This window comes from Nansenia antarctica, assembly GCF_963989245.1.
Source record: "Nansenia antarctica genome assembly, chromosome: 19".
NCBI lineage: Eukaryota > Metazoa > Chordata > Actinopteri > Argentiniformes > Microstomatidae > Nansenia > Nansenia antarctica.
This window is the reverse complement of record NC_137692.1, coordinates 23,287,949-23,305,448: the sequence shown is the minus strand read 5'-3', so window position 1 is coordinate 23,305,448 and position 17,500 is coordinate 23,287,949. Positions and strand designations below refer to the sequence as shown.

At 43.6% G+C, this 17,500-nt stretch overlaps 1 protein-coding gene across 1 annotated transcript; it reads right to left on the bottom strand.

The window, feature by feature from the left end:
* Positions 1–2,171: 2,171 nt before the first annotated feature.
* lhx1a (LIM homeobox 1a) lies at positions 2,172–10,916 on the bottom strand (the record flags this gene model as incomplete). The annotated part of the gene is made up of 5 exons (XM_080548826.1): positions 10,732–10,916; positions 8,265–8,488; positions 6,760–7,037; positions 4,309–4,474; positions 2,172–2,548 (listed from the first exon to the last, which is right to left on the bottom strand). Exons 1-5 carry the CDS (start codon positions 10,899–10,901, stop codon positions 2,172–2,174), a joined length of 1,215 nt encoding a protein of 404 aa, XP_080404952.1. The 5' UTR covers positions 10,902–10,916.
* Positions 10,917–17,500: the final 6,584 nt, after the last annotated feature.

Genomic DNA, 17,500 nt, shown 5'->3' with positions numbered 1-17,500 from the left:
CTGAACGTTGCCCCCCCCCACCCCCCTCGCCCCACACACCCTCGAGGCAGTGGTAGTAATACCATCATGAATTTAAAACCCCACATTCGCAGCAGGCCCAACACAGCCCTTCACAGCTGATGAGCTAACTGCTGCAGATTTCTGAAATCCCAGAAACTGGAATGCTGCATTACGTACGGTCAAATCACTTACAGGAGGACTTGTGGGGAGGGAAAAATAAATTATATCAGCATAATTTATGAATTCATTTCTGTGGAATTATGGAGTAACTCCCCCTTGTGTTGACGGCACTGATGCAGCCCGCAGCTTTCCTATTACTGGGAGAAGTACAGTCAGCAACATTTCCTTGTTATTCAAATCCCTGCAGTGTGCCATATATGAATTGTTCTTATGAACAGAGGGAATGGAGGGAGGCACCGTAACCATGGTACAGTTGCTGTGCATCTGGGGTGACACGCTGTAGACTAGAGAAAGGACGTCCTTATGAGTGTGTGACTAGTGTATATTTTCTAATTTTATTAAAAACTTTTTTCGCCCACATGTTGTATTTATACAGTGAATGGTCTAATATGCATGGGAGGTCACAGAAGCGTAGGTTTATTAGAACAAGTGAAAGACATGAGACCATGAGGTTCTAACCTGGCAGCTACCAGCTGCATATGCGACCATCAATTTCAATAGTTCAGATTTTTTCCCTTTAAAGACACAAAAATAAAACCTGTTCTAAGTATGTCATATTAACAATTTCATGAATGTTTTTCAGCAGACCAAAAAAAAATCAGAAGTCAGAATTACTCCGTAGTATTTTTTTTAACACTTAAAACTTTGTCTCAACACGTTCTGTAGATGATGCATGGTGCAAAGCACGCTCACAGGATTTGTGCAACTGTCTATTTACTTGTGTGTGTGTTTTTTTTGTTTCTTTTCCATTTTTTTGCAAACAACATCTTGTACAAACTAGCACAGTGAACCACAACCCCAGCAGACGAGTCTGTATTTATATACAATATAAATAAAATCAATACAAAAGTTTGGTTGGTTGCTTGGAACATTTTATCTGGATCAAGAGGCTCTAAAACATGGTTTGATACTTTAAACTCCTGAATTAAATATATTACGTAAACAGTTGACTGTTCTAAGTCCCTTTCCGACCCCCAATCAAAAGATTTTTTTAGAACGTAGACTTCATTTAACAACAATTTCAAGTTCTCTTCCATTTAAATAAAGGGTTTTACAATCCATATAACTTTGTAGTGTATGCCTTTTGAAGGCCCAAGTAGTTCTTCAGATTTGGTGGAATTGTTTTACCCGACCAAAAAAGGAAAAACAGTCCACATGGAAAGGGAAAAAAAAGGTATTTCCCTTGGCCTTCAGAAACATATTTAGTGTCAAAAAGGTTGTTTAAGTGTCAATATGGCAGAGCCTGGAGAGGCAAAGAGGTCTGAGGAGCTGTTGAATAAGTACAAGGGACACGGCTGGTGCCACGAACAGAGTCTGACGCCTCGGAGCCTTCCCCCTAGCGCCCGCGGCGCGGCGCAGGTTACCGCCAGACCAACCGTCTTCCTTTCATTTCTGTAAAGCTGTTGAGTCTTTGACAGGAAGCTAATTATGTTTTCTGTGTCCAGGGGGGAAATATTTCTTGTGGTTTTTCAAAATGGTTGTTTCCCCCGGTCGAGGGGTGTCACTGTGATAGGCTACTGACAGGGGGGTCAGGGGGGGGTCGCAACCATGGCGGGCAGGGGGGGTCCGGGATCCGACGCCGGACCCCCCCAAGGGTCAGCAGTTACACACAGTCTTTCTGTATGCCCGTGTCCTTATTTCGGGGGAAGAGGGGAGGGTGTTTGGAAAAAGAAGCAATCGTAACACCAACACAATACCAAGGTAAATGTTTACAACCACATTTGTCCACATTTTGTTTTTCTCGCCATATAGTTTTTCCCTGCAAAGAAATAAAAATCTGATGGGGGGGGGGGGGGATTAAATTAAATAAATAAATATGAATGACGGAAGAAGAAGAAAAAAAAAATACGTTGACGACAGCTGTCCCTTCGACCCTTCACCCCCAAGACCCTAACCAGCTCAGTCCTGCCCCCCCCTGCCCCCCCCCCGCCCCTATCAAATCAAATCAAATCTCTGTGATACAGTCTGCTCCTCTCTGTGATGTACGGGAGCTACCAGACAGTGGCCTCGTTCATTTCTGAGGGCCCGTGAGACAGGTGGTTGCTGTATCCGCCGCCGTTGACGGACAGTGAGGTAAAGGGCGGGCTGGGGCCGAACACCTCGGCGGAGATGCTGTGCATGGGCCCGGGGATCCCCGGCTCCGGGCTGGGTGACTCCCCCGGGTGGTGGGACATGATGTCGGCGTAGCGCTGCACCTCGCTGGAGGGGTGGTGCCCCGGCAAGGGGTGGTCCATGCCCCCCAGGGGGGTGCCCGTGGGGCCGGAGGAGGGCACGAAGGGGAGGTCTATGGGGGTCTGCGCCTGTGACGGCGGCCCCTGGGGGAAGAAGTCGTAGTTCGTCCCCGGGCCGTAGTACTCGCTCTGATAATCTGCGGACGGACAGAGAGAGAGAGAGAGAGAGAGAGAGAGAGAGAGAGAGAGAGAGAAAGAGAGAGAGAGAGAAAGAGAGAGAGAGAAAGAGAGAGAGAGAGAAAGACCAGGGTCAGCTTGTGGAGGACAATGGGTGTGCGCAGAAAAATATATTTTACAGAGATACACCCAGAATTCATTGAATATATATATATATATACACACAGAACATTGCCTGTCTGTGAGTGAATGGGAGAGCCCCTCGTCGTGGTACATTAGTCACAGAGCACGTTACACTTAAATCAAAACTGCAATTGGGTGGAGAAGAGGAGAGAACAACGCTGGCGCAAAATTAATTAAAACAGGGGCCGTTTCATCAGTGGTTGGTACCTAGTGAGACCTATTTTTCTATTCCTGCGGAAATACTATCACACCCCCCACTGTCATACACTCCTCCACTCAGACCCACACCACAAAGGGAGAGAAGCCCCATCCAAGCACTGTTGAAATCTTTCCGAGATGTTGCCAATAAGAGGAGAGCGTTTGCACCCCACCACAATCTATTGCAGTTGTGTGTTATCTCTCCGAAATAATACGACATTTGTGACACTTACTCATCTGATTGTTTTGTTTGAAAAGAAGAAGTGATCAAATTGTAACATTGGTATTTTATATTTAGCATCGCGCTGAATCCTTCTCTCAAACCCCCCACTGTCCTCTTCATTCTACAAACTATACAAATGTGTACCGTAAATGTTTATATAAAGTCCTATCTCAATACAGTTAATACAGTTGTAGGCATTTATCCAAACATCTGCCTATAGCCAGGCCCATATGTGAACTTCATCATCAGGAAAGGAGTTTGTAAAAAACGAACCCTAGTAAGATAATGTTGTTGCTTGGAGTTGTCCCTCGCTTATCCATTGATCTTTTAATGAGATTAATGAGTTACATATTAACAAACCCGTTCTGGACAGAGATCATACACAAGGGTCCGTTATAATGAGGTGTTTCCTTAATACAGTTCAAAAGTTGACGTAGCCTAATAAGATGTAGGTCTACATTTGATTATGTATCAATATTCAATAAAACATTTGGGCCTATTGCATTGGTGTAGCCTATTTTTTGCCCGTTGATAGATTCATGATGCCAACATTAAATCATGAAACCTTTTTTTCGACCAGTATCATTGATCTTGAATAGATACATTAGGTGTAGATAGGCCTAAACCTTTTAATTGCGGAAACGTTATGGAAACATTCTCGTTATTCTGACTTTTCCTTGACCTACTGGTGTTTTGGCACATGTGTAGGCTAAAGATAGACTACATTATATTACTTTAAATTATTATTTGCGACACATCAACCTACCTCCTCCTTCTGTCTCCCCTCTCTGACTGTTAGTATTTTAATGCATCTGTATTTGCCAGTGTTTTATTGTTGTAAATTATTTAACCTTGTTTTATTTCTAGCTTCCCCCCCCCCCCCAAAGAGCCATTGCTTTTTGGTCAGGCTGCATTTGTAAATAATAATTTGTTCTTACATATTTGCACATAATGTCAATATGTAAACATTCAAAATCAGTCCCGGTTATCGCATTTCAATGATGTGTGTGAGCTCATCAGATAAGGCATGATATGCATCAGACACCCCGGGGGGCAGCGGGACACGTGGGAGCAGCTTGGCGGACACATGCAAAATTATCCGACATTTCAGACAAACACGTGAAACAGATCAACCCGCAGAGACACGGATAAGCATGTCACCATCATCCCTCTTACCTCCGTAGTAAGAGAACGGCCCGTTCGGGATCAACTCCCCGGGTTCGAGTCGGTCCACGAGCGTTCTCATCCTCCGGGGGCTCCGGAAAAACGCGTGCCGTCTCGCGCCCAGGGCGCTCAACTGTTTCATGCGCCTCTCTTTGGACCGCCGGTTCTGGAACCAAACCTGTGGTCCAAGTCAGAATGACGTCACGTTAATACAAATATCATGACATGCACTGATGAAAGATTATTAGAGCAAACGTGAATATCTTATATTTTACATTTTGAAGACAAAGAGAGAGCAAATGTTGGTGTTCAAAAGGTTACAGGCCTGGCCTATCTATCCACATAAACTCAAAAACTCAATACTAAATGGTAAGTATTAAATGTAGCTTTTCAATGGACTGCACTTATATAGCCAATGCAATGTTGCAGAATTAGTTAATCACAACTCGAATCGAATCGCAGAAAAATAACTTACAATAGGGTAGGCTATAAAATAAAAAATTATTATGAGAAAAAAAGTGAACAAATCATTATCAATTATAGGCCCTACTTGCAACATTATCTTATCCTCTATGCTGATATTTGAACAATTATTATTGCTTTATTTTAAAGATTATTGTCATATATCAAAGCAACACTTATGGATTTTGGAGTGGTCTTGTTTACGTCTCACGGTGGCCTCGCGGTCAAGACCGTCGCTTGGTAACGTGATGGAGTGAACTCGTATCGCTGTGACAAGATTACTCCTAATTATCTAATGATCTAACCTCACTTTAATGATCTTTTAACCCTCCATTTACCCTCACCGAGGGGGCAGCAGCGGTGACTTAAAATCTCCAATTAATACTTAATAGGAGGGCTGTTACCGACGTATTAACCGTCTCTGTGAGGTTATTATTTCGTAATCTATACATCCACCCTTGAATTCCTCCTGCTAATTACGCTCTTCCCTGACGCTATTAAATATCCAACCTCGCCACTTTATTAATCTCGTAACCCGTTTTTCACTTGATCTGACGTTTTTTTCTTTTCTTGTCGTTAAAACATTATATTATTATTAATACATTAGCACTGTGAGAGGCAGAGGGGTGTCGATGCTTTTATTTGGGGGAATCATAACTTGAACGTTCTCGATTAAAAATACAATTTTACAGAATGCCTCTATCTGTTAGGCTTGTAAACCAAGTCAACATATTGATGATGATCATCATAATTATACAAATATTAATTATACAGATCATACTATTAGGCCTACTAATATTAGGATAAGAGTAATATTTTTTATATTTTTTAAAATAACCTAAATAATAATAATAATAATAATAGCATGTTTATTTCAAACGACACGGCTTAAGGGGTGAAAGGAGGCATTCTGAAGTCTCCTCAAACAGATTTCCACGTTTACACTTGACTGAGAATGGTCCCAGCATGGCTAAATGTGGCCGCAAAACGTGATGGCGCCGCCGTGCCAAGACTCCCAGCGCTGCTCTCACCCGGTCTCACTGAGCCAGTTGGCGTGTTCACCATGTCACCGCAAGCCAAGTATCAAAAATACCCATATAAATTACCCTTTCCAAATAATCCTCAACGGCAAGCCAAGCCATTCTCTCATTGAATTCTATGTGACAAGGCAATTTCGAGGTAAGACCCCCATGCATGCCTAAAAAGGAACAGGGAACGGAGCGGGCTGGTGAGGCCTCTCTCGCGAACTGTTGACTTGATGCCCACCACAGAGACCCCCCCCCCACCACAGAGACCCCCCCACCCCACCACAGAGAAGCAGGTGCCAACCCCCCCCCCCCCCCCCCCCCCCCCCCCACACACACACACACACACCCCTCCTTTTAGCTCACGCGCTCGGGGGGAGATAGTTTCCATAAAATATAAGCTGCTATATCACACGTGTTAATAAGTGAGCAACCCTGGCACACATGCACAAGCCAAGGTGAGGTTCACCCCCCATGCATCTCCCCGGTAAAAGAAAAACAAAACAGCAGTTTTTCAAATGATTTGTTCACTATTCCCATGCATCCATTCATAAATTAGCTAATAGCATAATAAAGCATAACATGTAGCCTACAACTAGGCTATATAATTGTATTTGTTTTGCCATTACGTGAGTTTAGAATGATAAGGTTCTATCTCCGTTTAGAATGATAAGGTTCTATCTCCGTTTAGAATGATAAGGTTCTATCTCCGTTTAGGGCAGTTCAGAGATATTGAGCGTCAACGTTTTTACATTCCATTATGTTTTGTGAGATGGAACCTTTGTATTTTATGAATTACTAACTAAAAAATGTCAACATTTTTAAAATAACACCACACAGGCATTAATAAACACCTAATGGATCAGATTATGTAAAAAAACTAAATTTTGGAAAAAATTGAGATAGAACCTTATAGTTCTAACGTCACGACTAGGCTATATAATATCATTGTATTAATATTTTTTCCATGCATTACCTGGATGACTCGCATGTTCAGGCCGGTCTCCTGCGCCAGCTGCTCCCGGATGTGCCTCGTGGGCTTGGGGGTCGCAGCGAACGCCGCTTTCAGCGTCTCGAGCTGCTTGGCTTTGATGGTGGTCCGGGGCCCGCGCCGCTTCCCGCCCAGGTTCCCCTCGTCGTTCTCGTTGTTGCCCGTCTCTTTGTCCGACAGGTTCGCAATTTCCGAGTCCTTCGAGTCGTCCTGCAACGCGTCTTGAGAGTCCGGCGATAGACTTGGATCGCTACACGCTGTTACTGTAAAAAAAAAAAAGGAAAAAAAAGGACTTTATTAAATCATTAGGTTCTATCTCCATTTTTGTCAAAAGTGAGTTTTTTACATAATCTGATCCATTAGGTGTTTATTAATGCCTGTGTGGTGTTATTTTTAAAATGTTGACATGTTTTAATTAGTAATTAATAAAATACAAAGGTTCCATCTCACAAAACATAATGGAATGAAAAAACGTTGACGCTCAATATCTCTGAACTGCCCTAAACGGAGATAGAACCTTATAATTCTAAACTCACGAAATGACATTCATTGTATTATAAGCCTATGTTATTATTGTTATAATGAATGTGGCTAATTGCTATTGTATTGTATGCCTTATTATCAGACCAAAACAGACATGGCACACATAAGGCCTAGGATTTGTATGTATACAGCCTATATTGTCAAAGAAATTGTCAAATATAGGAATCAAAAGCAATGCATTCAGGTCTATAACAGTATGCAAAATGGGTGTTAATTGCTATTAATCCTACTATTTGTTTTAGGGGCTAGACGACATATTCTCATTTCACCATAGACCTACACTAGATTCCGTATCAGGCCACTTACAGTAACCTACGTCCCCCCCCCCCCATCCATCTAAGTGACACATGGTCATTCAGCACCAACCCCGTGGGCGGAAATCATCGTATTCATCACCATTGAGCTAATGCAAGCTAAAATCATAAAACCAGATAATTGTCCATATATAGCCTGGTCTCACACGGCAGACGTCAGAATTCGACGTTTATGGACAAACGTCGAATTCCGACGTGACATTGGGGTAGCTCGTTCTGATAGCGCAGGGGTGCGCCTGTTATGTGCGCCTGTCGGGGCTTCTCTCGGGATTATTCCATTTTGAATTGGAAACCCTATGGTTACCCTAACCCTAACCCTAACCCTAACCTTAACCCTAACCCTAACCCTAACCCTAACCCTAACCTTAACCCTAACCCTAACCTTAACCCTAACCCTAACCCTAACCCTAACCTTAACCCTAACCCTAACCTTAACCCTAACCCTAACCCTAACTCTAAATGTGGCCTAACTAATTAATGCAAGTGCAATTCAAAATGGAATAATCCCGAGAGAAGCCCCGACAGGCGCACATAACAGGCGCACCCCTGCACTTTCAAACGAGCTACCCCAATGTCACGTCAGAATTCGACGTTTGTCGTGTGAGACCAGGTTGTCATATTACAGGTCCTTACCTGAGAGAAGGTTGGTGTCTTTGCCGTTGTTGTTGGCCAGGTAATCTTCCTTGCAGACGAACTTGTTCTCGTCTATGATGTAGAGTTCCTCCCCGGTGGAGAGCTGCTTGTGGCACATCATGCAGGTGAAGCAGTTCAGGTGGAACACCTTGGTTCGGGCCCTGCGGACCAGGTCGTTAGGGGAGATGCCCTGGGAACAGCCCGCACACTTGGTACCGAATCTCCTGAGACAGACACACAGACCACACGGTTATAATGTCGTCAAGAAGAAACATCGTGACGTTAGAATTATAAGGTTCTATCTCCATTTTGGTCAAAATAATGTTGACATTTTTGAGTTAGTAAAATACAAAGGTTCCATCTCACAAAACATAATGGAATGTACATTTTTTGACGCTCAATATCTCTGAACTGCCCTAAACGGAGATAGAACCTTAGAATTCTAAACTCACGACATGTCAAGTAATAGGCTATATTTTTTTTGTTATGGGGGGGGGGAGACTGGTAAATATCAGTGCTGCATGGTCATATTCTGTTTTTGAAAAAATCAAGTGGTTCTAGGTCTATGAAGCTTGTATCCTATAATGAAATCTATTGGATGTGCCGATGGAAATGTAATACACATTTCTAGGCCCTATTCTATTGTAGATTGTCGATAATGCTGTTTGTCCACGGTGAATCGACTTTGCTGTAGTATTATGCAGTGTTCATAATTCAAAAAAAATATTATTATCAAGATGAATGAAAATACGATTATGATTGCAACATGAACATGCGGTTTCCGGTCATTTTAGGTGGAGGTCCTGAAAATAAATCTCTCATGCTAAACCATGGTATGATATATAGCCTATAATAGCATTTCAGCATACATTTTAGACTATTACTTCAATGTGTCATTGTCCCTGTTTTATTTGATTCAAATACAAGTATGTGTATTGCGATGGTACACACACTAATGGTTGTTGACCGCACGTCTGTGGTTGTATTGTCTGCCGTTTTGATCTTTTAAACGGGTTTATTATTTAAATCCATTTACCACGTCCTCTTCATTGGAGCCCCGCAAACACCCGTCAGATAGCCCCGCAAACACCCGTCAGATAGCCCCGCAAACACCCGTCAGATAGCCCCGCAAACACCCGTCAGATAGCCCCGCAAACACCCGTCAGATAGCCCCAACACTGGGCCGAACTACACTTCCTCCATAACCCCGGCACAAGTAGGGGAGGACGGGGTTGGTCGTCACACTTTTTACTGTTATTTGAAAATAATAATAATTTGAAATATGATGAGTGTGACAACCAACCCGTGTGACGACCAACCCCTTCCTCCCCTAGGCCTATTGATTCTAGCAGCTTCTCTGGGTGACTCCAGCCTCTCTATCTTGTAAGCAAAGTGTGATTTCCTTTAAAAACCCGAGGACGAGTACACATCGGTTTAATGTTGCTGTCCCTCGTTTAGCTTAACAATTCAAATTAACAGGCCGTTAATTACTGCCTCTCCTAATCAAAGCTTCTCAAATAGGCCTATCACCTCAAATCCCCCCCCCCCCACACCTTTGTAATGCACAGAGGTCTGTTTATTAGAAATGCTTGAGGAATATAGGCTACAATTGAGTCTTATTGTTATTTAAAAAAAATACCATTTCATAAATAGCCTATGTAAGACTGGTATTAATATGTTATATAATTATACCGGCAACTGGTATTAATAAGAGAAGTTAACTCTGTCGTTCTCCCATAATATCAAAATGTAAACATTTTGCCTTAGGCCTTTTTAATGATACATTATGGTGAGAGCAAAATGGTTGTTTAGCCTATAAAGCTTTTTATACAATTTGAAGGGTTGAATGTTACCACGTCCTTATAGCTTGATCTGTGCATCAATGAGAACATGTGTTGGCTTCACTTCTGAGGTTAGAAGTTAAGCGTTTGTAGCAACACTAAAACCTGTGTCACTATAACTACAATCTACACCTAAAAGGCACACATATTCAATATTTTTAACATAGTATTTAAAAAAAAATATGTAAGTATTTTAATCTATCTTACTTTTTCTATCCTAAGATACTTCTAAGGCCTAAGTAGTACAGCCATGGGTGTAGGCTACATCGTGAGCTTAGAATGATAAGGTTCTATCTCCGTTTAGAATGATAAGGTTCTATCTCCGTTTAGGGCAGTTCAGAGATATTAAGCGTCAACGTTTTTACATTCCATTATGTTTTGTGAGATGGAACCTTTGTATTTTATGAATTACTAACTCAAAAATGTCAATATTTAAAAAATAACACGACACAGGCATTAATAAACACCTAATGGATCAGATTATGTAAAAAAACTCAATTTTGACAAAAATGGAGATAGAACCTTATAATTCTAATGTCACGAAATGTCAATGCAATAATCTAACACAATCATTAGGCTACAGTTCGTATGAAATCAAGCAACCCCCTATAATATAACCACCTTACCGAAAGAAGTCATTTTTGCAGTACAGTTTCCCCTCCCGAGAGAAGCATTTCTCCGTCAGTGCGGCTTTACACTCGCAGCACTGAACGCACTTGACGTGCCACGCGCGGTCCAGCACGTTGAGCAGAAAGCGGTCCAGTATTGGCCTCTCGCACCCGGCGCAGTGGACCATCGTCTTTGGATATGCACCCACAATGAGACCGGTGTGTGTCCCCTAGCCTGGCGCAAGGGTCCGTCTCTCTGTGTGTGACTTCAGGGGGGAGAAAATATGTCAACAACAACACGGACGGAGCATTGAGGTGGAGTGTTTTGGTTCCTTATTCGCTTGGAGGTCCCCGGGTCAATGCATGTGCTCAAAGACACACCGAGTCGATCAGATGTCGCTTCCTCTTCTCTCTCTCTCTCTCTCTCTCTCTCTCTCTCTCTCTCTCTCTCTCTCTCTCTCTCTCTCTCTCTCTTCGTGAGCGGTCCAGACACAGGACAGGCGACCTTAGCCCAGGCGAGTGCGCCTCTCTCTCAGGTGTGAGACCCCCAAAGCCGTTGATGACATGCACGAAAAAAGAAAATCAGTCCTTTGGATCTTTTCCCATGCTCAAAACACACATCGGGTAGAATAATAACGTCCAATCAAACGTGCAAACGGGATATCAAACCACCGTCTGAACACCGGCTAAACTGCGAGCACCATAGCAGATATCAGCAGCGCATCTCCGGGGTCGTCAACAAGAAGCATCGGTGGAAGGAAACGACGAGCGCTCGAGGACGCATCTATTAAAATGTATATGGGGCGACACTGTCACACAGCAAGACTGTCACACGCTCGCCTATAATAAATAATGCAATGCACTTTGACATGACCGCTTATCCACTGTGTCGTGCACAGACCCCGTCGAAACAATTTTGAGACCCCCAAATATCTCAACAGGAAAAAAAAAGTGCATGGGTTTCCTCCACCTCCGGGCTCTGTTGCATGGGCTATCTAATCCACTGCTGTTGTTGTTGATGTTTTGTTTTTTGGTAAGCGATGCCCTATTGATAGCAGGATAGTACGTGAGACATCTCTGTGTGGTAGCATTGACTCTCCTGGTCCTGTCTCCTGTAACACTGCATGTTCCTGCAAGCACCCCAGCCAGCCTTATTCACAGCCTCCTGACGTCACACGGGGGCAGAGCCAATCAGCGCCTCTCTCTATTGCACAGTAACCGTTAGCTGTCCCTCTCCAAGGCGAGGGGTGCAGTCTGTACGTATGCGGAGATGAAGAAAGCAATTGCCTTAAATCCCCCAGAAACTAACATATGTGAACGCATTGCAATATGTGAACGCCAGACACGACAACCGTTGAGGTAAAAACGGACCGAATGATCATCTGTTGATCCATCCCTCCTCGGGGCAACGGGACATCTGGAGTCGGTTGACAAGGTAGATATAACGGGATATATTATGGGAGACGATCGAGAGCTTTTTTTTTTTAAAGGACATCATATTCCTTCTATGTAGAGTTGTTGTAAAAAGTTGTGATTAGGAATGAATGAATGTGTTCTTATCGTTTTTTTTACCCATTTGGAATTTCATTTAGGTTATATTATAGATTGCTGCTGTAGGCTAAAGGAACACGTTCTTTAGAGTGTCAATGACAAGAAACGAGTCATCTGAAATCAGACCGCAAGTTAATCTCAGACTTGATGCGACCAAAGTCTCCAATGACTCCGATGAGACGCACAAAATAACCCTGTCTGGAGAATGCATAGTGCCGGCTAAACTCACAGTAGTTTAAATGTGCACTAAAGCCTCACTAAAGTAAAATACCTCCTATAGTCCACAGCCATGCAGTGTGTAGTCGGAATACTGATTTGACAGCACATGGCCATGCATAGTCATTATTTACTAAAACAAAATAGCCTACATTACTAAAATATAACTTTATGAAATTCCAAATCGTCGTTAGAGGTATAGGTTTTAATACTGATTTATTTTATTTATTTTCCTACTAAACTCGTTCACAAGCCGACTGGTTGCCCATAATTTAATATCCTATTTCTATCACATAGCCCACTTTGTTGTGATTACGTTGTCCTGCATCCATCGTTCCCTTTGGTCTTGTGGTTTAACCGAAGTGAAAGACGAAGAGGGTCTAAAGTTTACAAGTTGTTAGATCATCCTGACAGCTCGACACCTAGGATGTTTAATTACGGCCCTTTTAAATCCACTTATCAGACGCGCCTTACGACTTTGCCACGGAACATAATCTGACATCATCACACCTCCCTCGTCCTTAACGACTTCATCTGAAACACACACGCACCCGCACGCACACGCACACACACACACACACACACACACACACACACACACACACACACACACACACACACACACAATTAATCTGAAACATGCACGCACGCACACACACACACACACATTTTAATCATTTATTTCTGTCCACATAGAAACAAGTATACAAGGACACAAATACTGAAGGCACAGATGGGATGCATTCACAAACAGACATGGACAATGTCTTTCACATACAACAGGACAAGACTCACGGGTACAAGTAACACCGTCTCCGCCATATTTGGCGGCTGCCAATAATCGCAGAGACAGAGCAATACTTGCTGAGCCTTTTTGCTTCTCCCTTGGACATTCCCAGTAGACGTAGTCCTCTGACAACCAATCTGTGCACATGTCCAAGACTGCCAAATATAAAGACTAATAGCGTACACCTATAGCCTAGCTCTGAGATGGTGTCTACAAGCTGCTGGTATTTCATGACCTTAGTCATGAAGGCTTCCTCTAGGCTTATATCAAAGGTGCACGCTACCTCTAATACAGACACCTCTCTGGACTCTTCATTAACAACAACAACATCTGGTGTGTTAGCAGACAACTGTGAAAAGTGATATTGGTCATTACAGAAATTGAACATGGATGCACTGACACAAGCATGTGTATACATTTTCACTGTAGCTGGGAAGTGGAGTGATATGTCCTTTACTATTAGGCTCACAATTCTGTCATGACGTGCTATATACATGCCTTTGTAAACATAACAGCCATTCAAGATATGTGAAAGTGTTTCTGTAACCTGTTCTGTGGTGTGGTGCAAACAATGAGGTGTGTGTGTGTGTGTGAGTGGGGGGGGGGGGGGGGGGGCATGCCGGCTTGGAAGTTCTCACTTCGGGTGACACCGCAGCAGGTCTCGAGCCTTACGACTTTGCCACGGAACATAATCTGACATCATCACACCTCCCTCGTCCTTAACGACTTCATCTGAAACACACACGCACCCGCACGCACACGCACACACACACACACACACACACACACACACACACACACACACACACACACACACACACACAATTAATCTGAAACATGCACGCACGCACACACACACACACACACACACACACACACACACACACACACACACACACAATTCATCTGAAACACACACACACACACACACACACACACACACACACACGCACACACACATTGCTATCCCCCTTGTTCGTTATTTATATTCCGGCGGCGTATTTTTTTGCAAACGTTCCAGTCTGGAATCAACAGCACCGTGCCTCCCCGTGCATATGGGCTGGGCTGGACCAGGCCTGGACCGGTACGGTGACAGCTGCCCCGGAGCGTCTGGGGAGCGTTTCTTTTGACTACGGCACCCTTTCCATGACATGTGTCCCAGTGTTGTCCCGGGACGAATAAAGATAAGTGAGGAACAGCACGCACCGTCCCCGCGCCCCCTGTATCCCTCCCCCCCCCCCCCCCCCCCTCTCTCTCTCTCTCTCTCTCTGTCTCTCTCTCTCTCTCTCTCTCTCTGTCTCTCTCTCTCTCTCTCTCTCTCTCTCTCTCTCGCTCTCTCTCGCTCTCTCTCTCTGTTTTTGGAGTCATCCCCTCTTCTCTCTTCTCTCCCCACGCCACCACCCACCCATCGTGACGTTACAGGAGGAGTAAGCCCATGGCTCTGTTTGTGGAGTGTGCGTTTGAGTGCTTTTAATTCATCTGCTGAGCATCTGGTTGCGTTTCCACTGATATCTTACACAGAGAGGGAGAGACAGAGACAGGGGGGGGGCGGGGCTGGGGGGGGGCTGGGGGCTGGGGGGCTGAAGGGGCATTTTGACGGTTAGGCGATAAAAGTCGGCCACAAATGACACCTTGAGATCTTCAGACTTTCTAGGAGAGGAGAGGACCCAGCGACCCTTAGCAGGCGAGTGACACATTATAAAACGAATATATAATTCTTGTTTTAAATTGTAAAATAAATAAAACCGTAGCCACGTCTTATTTTGAAGCTGTAACTATAGGCCCAACATCTATACTGTAAATAACTCTGTTATTTTCAGCATTACAATGAAAAAGAACTTGATAGTCTGTCATTGGGGATAATCTTTCCGTGATTTAGCCGAATAAACCATAGAGTAAACCATAGCCACAGAAAAGAGATTAATCATAAATAATAAATACATAAATAAAACATATTTCTGACATAGGCCTATATGGATATCTCAAGACCCCTTGAGGCAAGGACGCATTAAATGCGAAAGGGCTTAACCTTACCACGGCTGTAATCCGTTTCTACGAGTTATTTTTTCTACCCAGTTAACGTTTTTTCGTTTCTATTACGGAAGATAGCAACATCGTATTTTAGTAAACAAACGAAAAACTAGGCCGGCCTGCCTACCAATGTCTATATATTTTTTACAACAAAAAGTTCCAAAAGTTAGTTTCCTCTGCAGTGATACACGCTACAGGAAACACGATACAGGCATGACGTCATGAGTTATGTTTTAGCTTTTGGTGATCATATACTCTCTCTACGACCAGCCTGGTCTCACACAGCAGACGTCAGAATTCGACGTTTATGGACAAACGTCGAATTCTGACGTGACATTGGGGTAGCTCGTTCTGAAAGCACAGGGGTGCGCCTGTTATGTGCGCCTGTCGGGGCTTCTCTCGGGATTATTCAATTTTGAATTGCACTTGCATTAATTAGTTAGGCCACATTTAGGGTTAGGGTTAGGGGTAGGGGTAGGGTTAGGGTTAGGGATAGGGTTAGCGTTAGGGTTAAGGTTAGGGTTAAGGGTTAGGGTTAGGGTTAGGGTTAGGGTTAAGGTTAGGGTTAAGGTTAGGGTTAGCCCGACAGGCGCACCCCTGCGCTTTCAGAACGAGCTCCCCCAATGTCACGTCGGAGTTCGACGTTTGTCCATAAACGTCGAATTCTGACGTCTGCCGTGTGAGACCAGGCTGTTTGGACAGGACCGAGGGGGAACTATCGATTGAAAAACGCACCGCGCCAGGCACGAGAAACAGAACGTCAACTAAACCTGGGCCTAAATGCTGAAAACCTGGGCCTAAATGCTCTAAACCTGGGCCTAAATGCTCTCCGTATGAATTCCACATCTTCTAAAATATGTGAACCCGGCTCAAACTCCCTTGCGTTCCTGCTATGCAATTGTCGAACGATGTGATTGTCTATTACAAGGCCTTTTGTCACCATAGCACAGCATGGGCAACACTTGGAGGTGTATGGTGGATATCATATAGGCTACACAGTCACACTGGCTCGATCTGTTAGCTTGTGTGTCATGCAATGTGTGTGTAAATGTGTAAACGCAGCTTTGACAATAGATCGATCCCCTTGCCTGACATCGTCATGTGACATTTCAGACAGTGCCCTATATTCAGGCTATAGCCTTGCACAGGAAGTCAATGATCAGAGAGACACATGGACGGGTCAGGGAACCAGTGTCGGCCCTCAATAGAACTAGGCCCAAATCACCATGGCACTAGACTAAGCAGTCTAGCCTACTGGTTTTTCACTATAACTTCTAATAGGTTGCCTGTAAACACGTTACCCCATATAGGCTATAGCAAATGTTGTATTTTGTATTTGATTGCTTTTCTTAGTGAGCTTTGGGGGAGAACTCAAGTTCATTAGCTAGACTGTGAGAGAATGAATCTAAGATAGTGAATAAGGAGGTAGAGATGCGTGCAATTTTTAATTCCAACCATGAACTCTCCTGTAAGACTGTATCATTTAGAACAGAGATACGTATCAATGTTGCTTCGTGGGGAAGGAAGGCCACCCAGTGAATACTGCTCTACATTGTTCAATGGCATCGGGTTTATAGGCCTATTGTTATACTAGCAATCTATTGAGATACTATTTGGAATTTCAACGGAATTAAACATGTGATACAGTTACGACCGACCGTTGTAGCCTAGCCTGAACATAGCTTTTAGGAAGTTAGCTATCACCTATGTGTAGCAACACATCGTGAGCTTAGAATGATAAGGTTCTATCTCCGTTTAGGGCAGTTCAGAGATATTGAGCGTCAAAGTTTTTACATTCCATTATGTTTTGTGAGATGGAACCTTTGTATTTGATGAATTACTAACTTAAAAATGTCAACATTTTAAAAAATAACACCACACAAGCATTAATAAACACCTAATGGATCAGATTATGTAAAAAACTCAATTTTGACCCAAAATGGAGATAGAACCTTATAATTCTAACGTCACGACATGGCATGTAAGGCCTATAGCCTGCTGAACTTCAACAGCAAAAAAAAAGCCCATCGTGTTCGCGCTATTGTTCACTTGACAAAAATAAGCCTGCTGTGTGGTTTGCTGTTTCCAGTGCACTTCCCCCGATATAACCGCTGCTATACGTGACCTAACCCCGGGCGAGTGAGAGTGGAGAGAGTGGGCAGTGGAATCTGTGATCGTTGGCCGTGCAGACACGGCGTGACT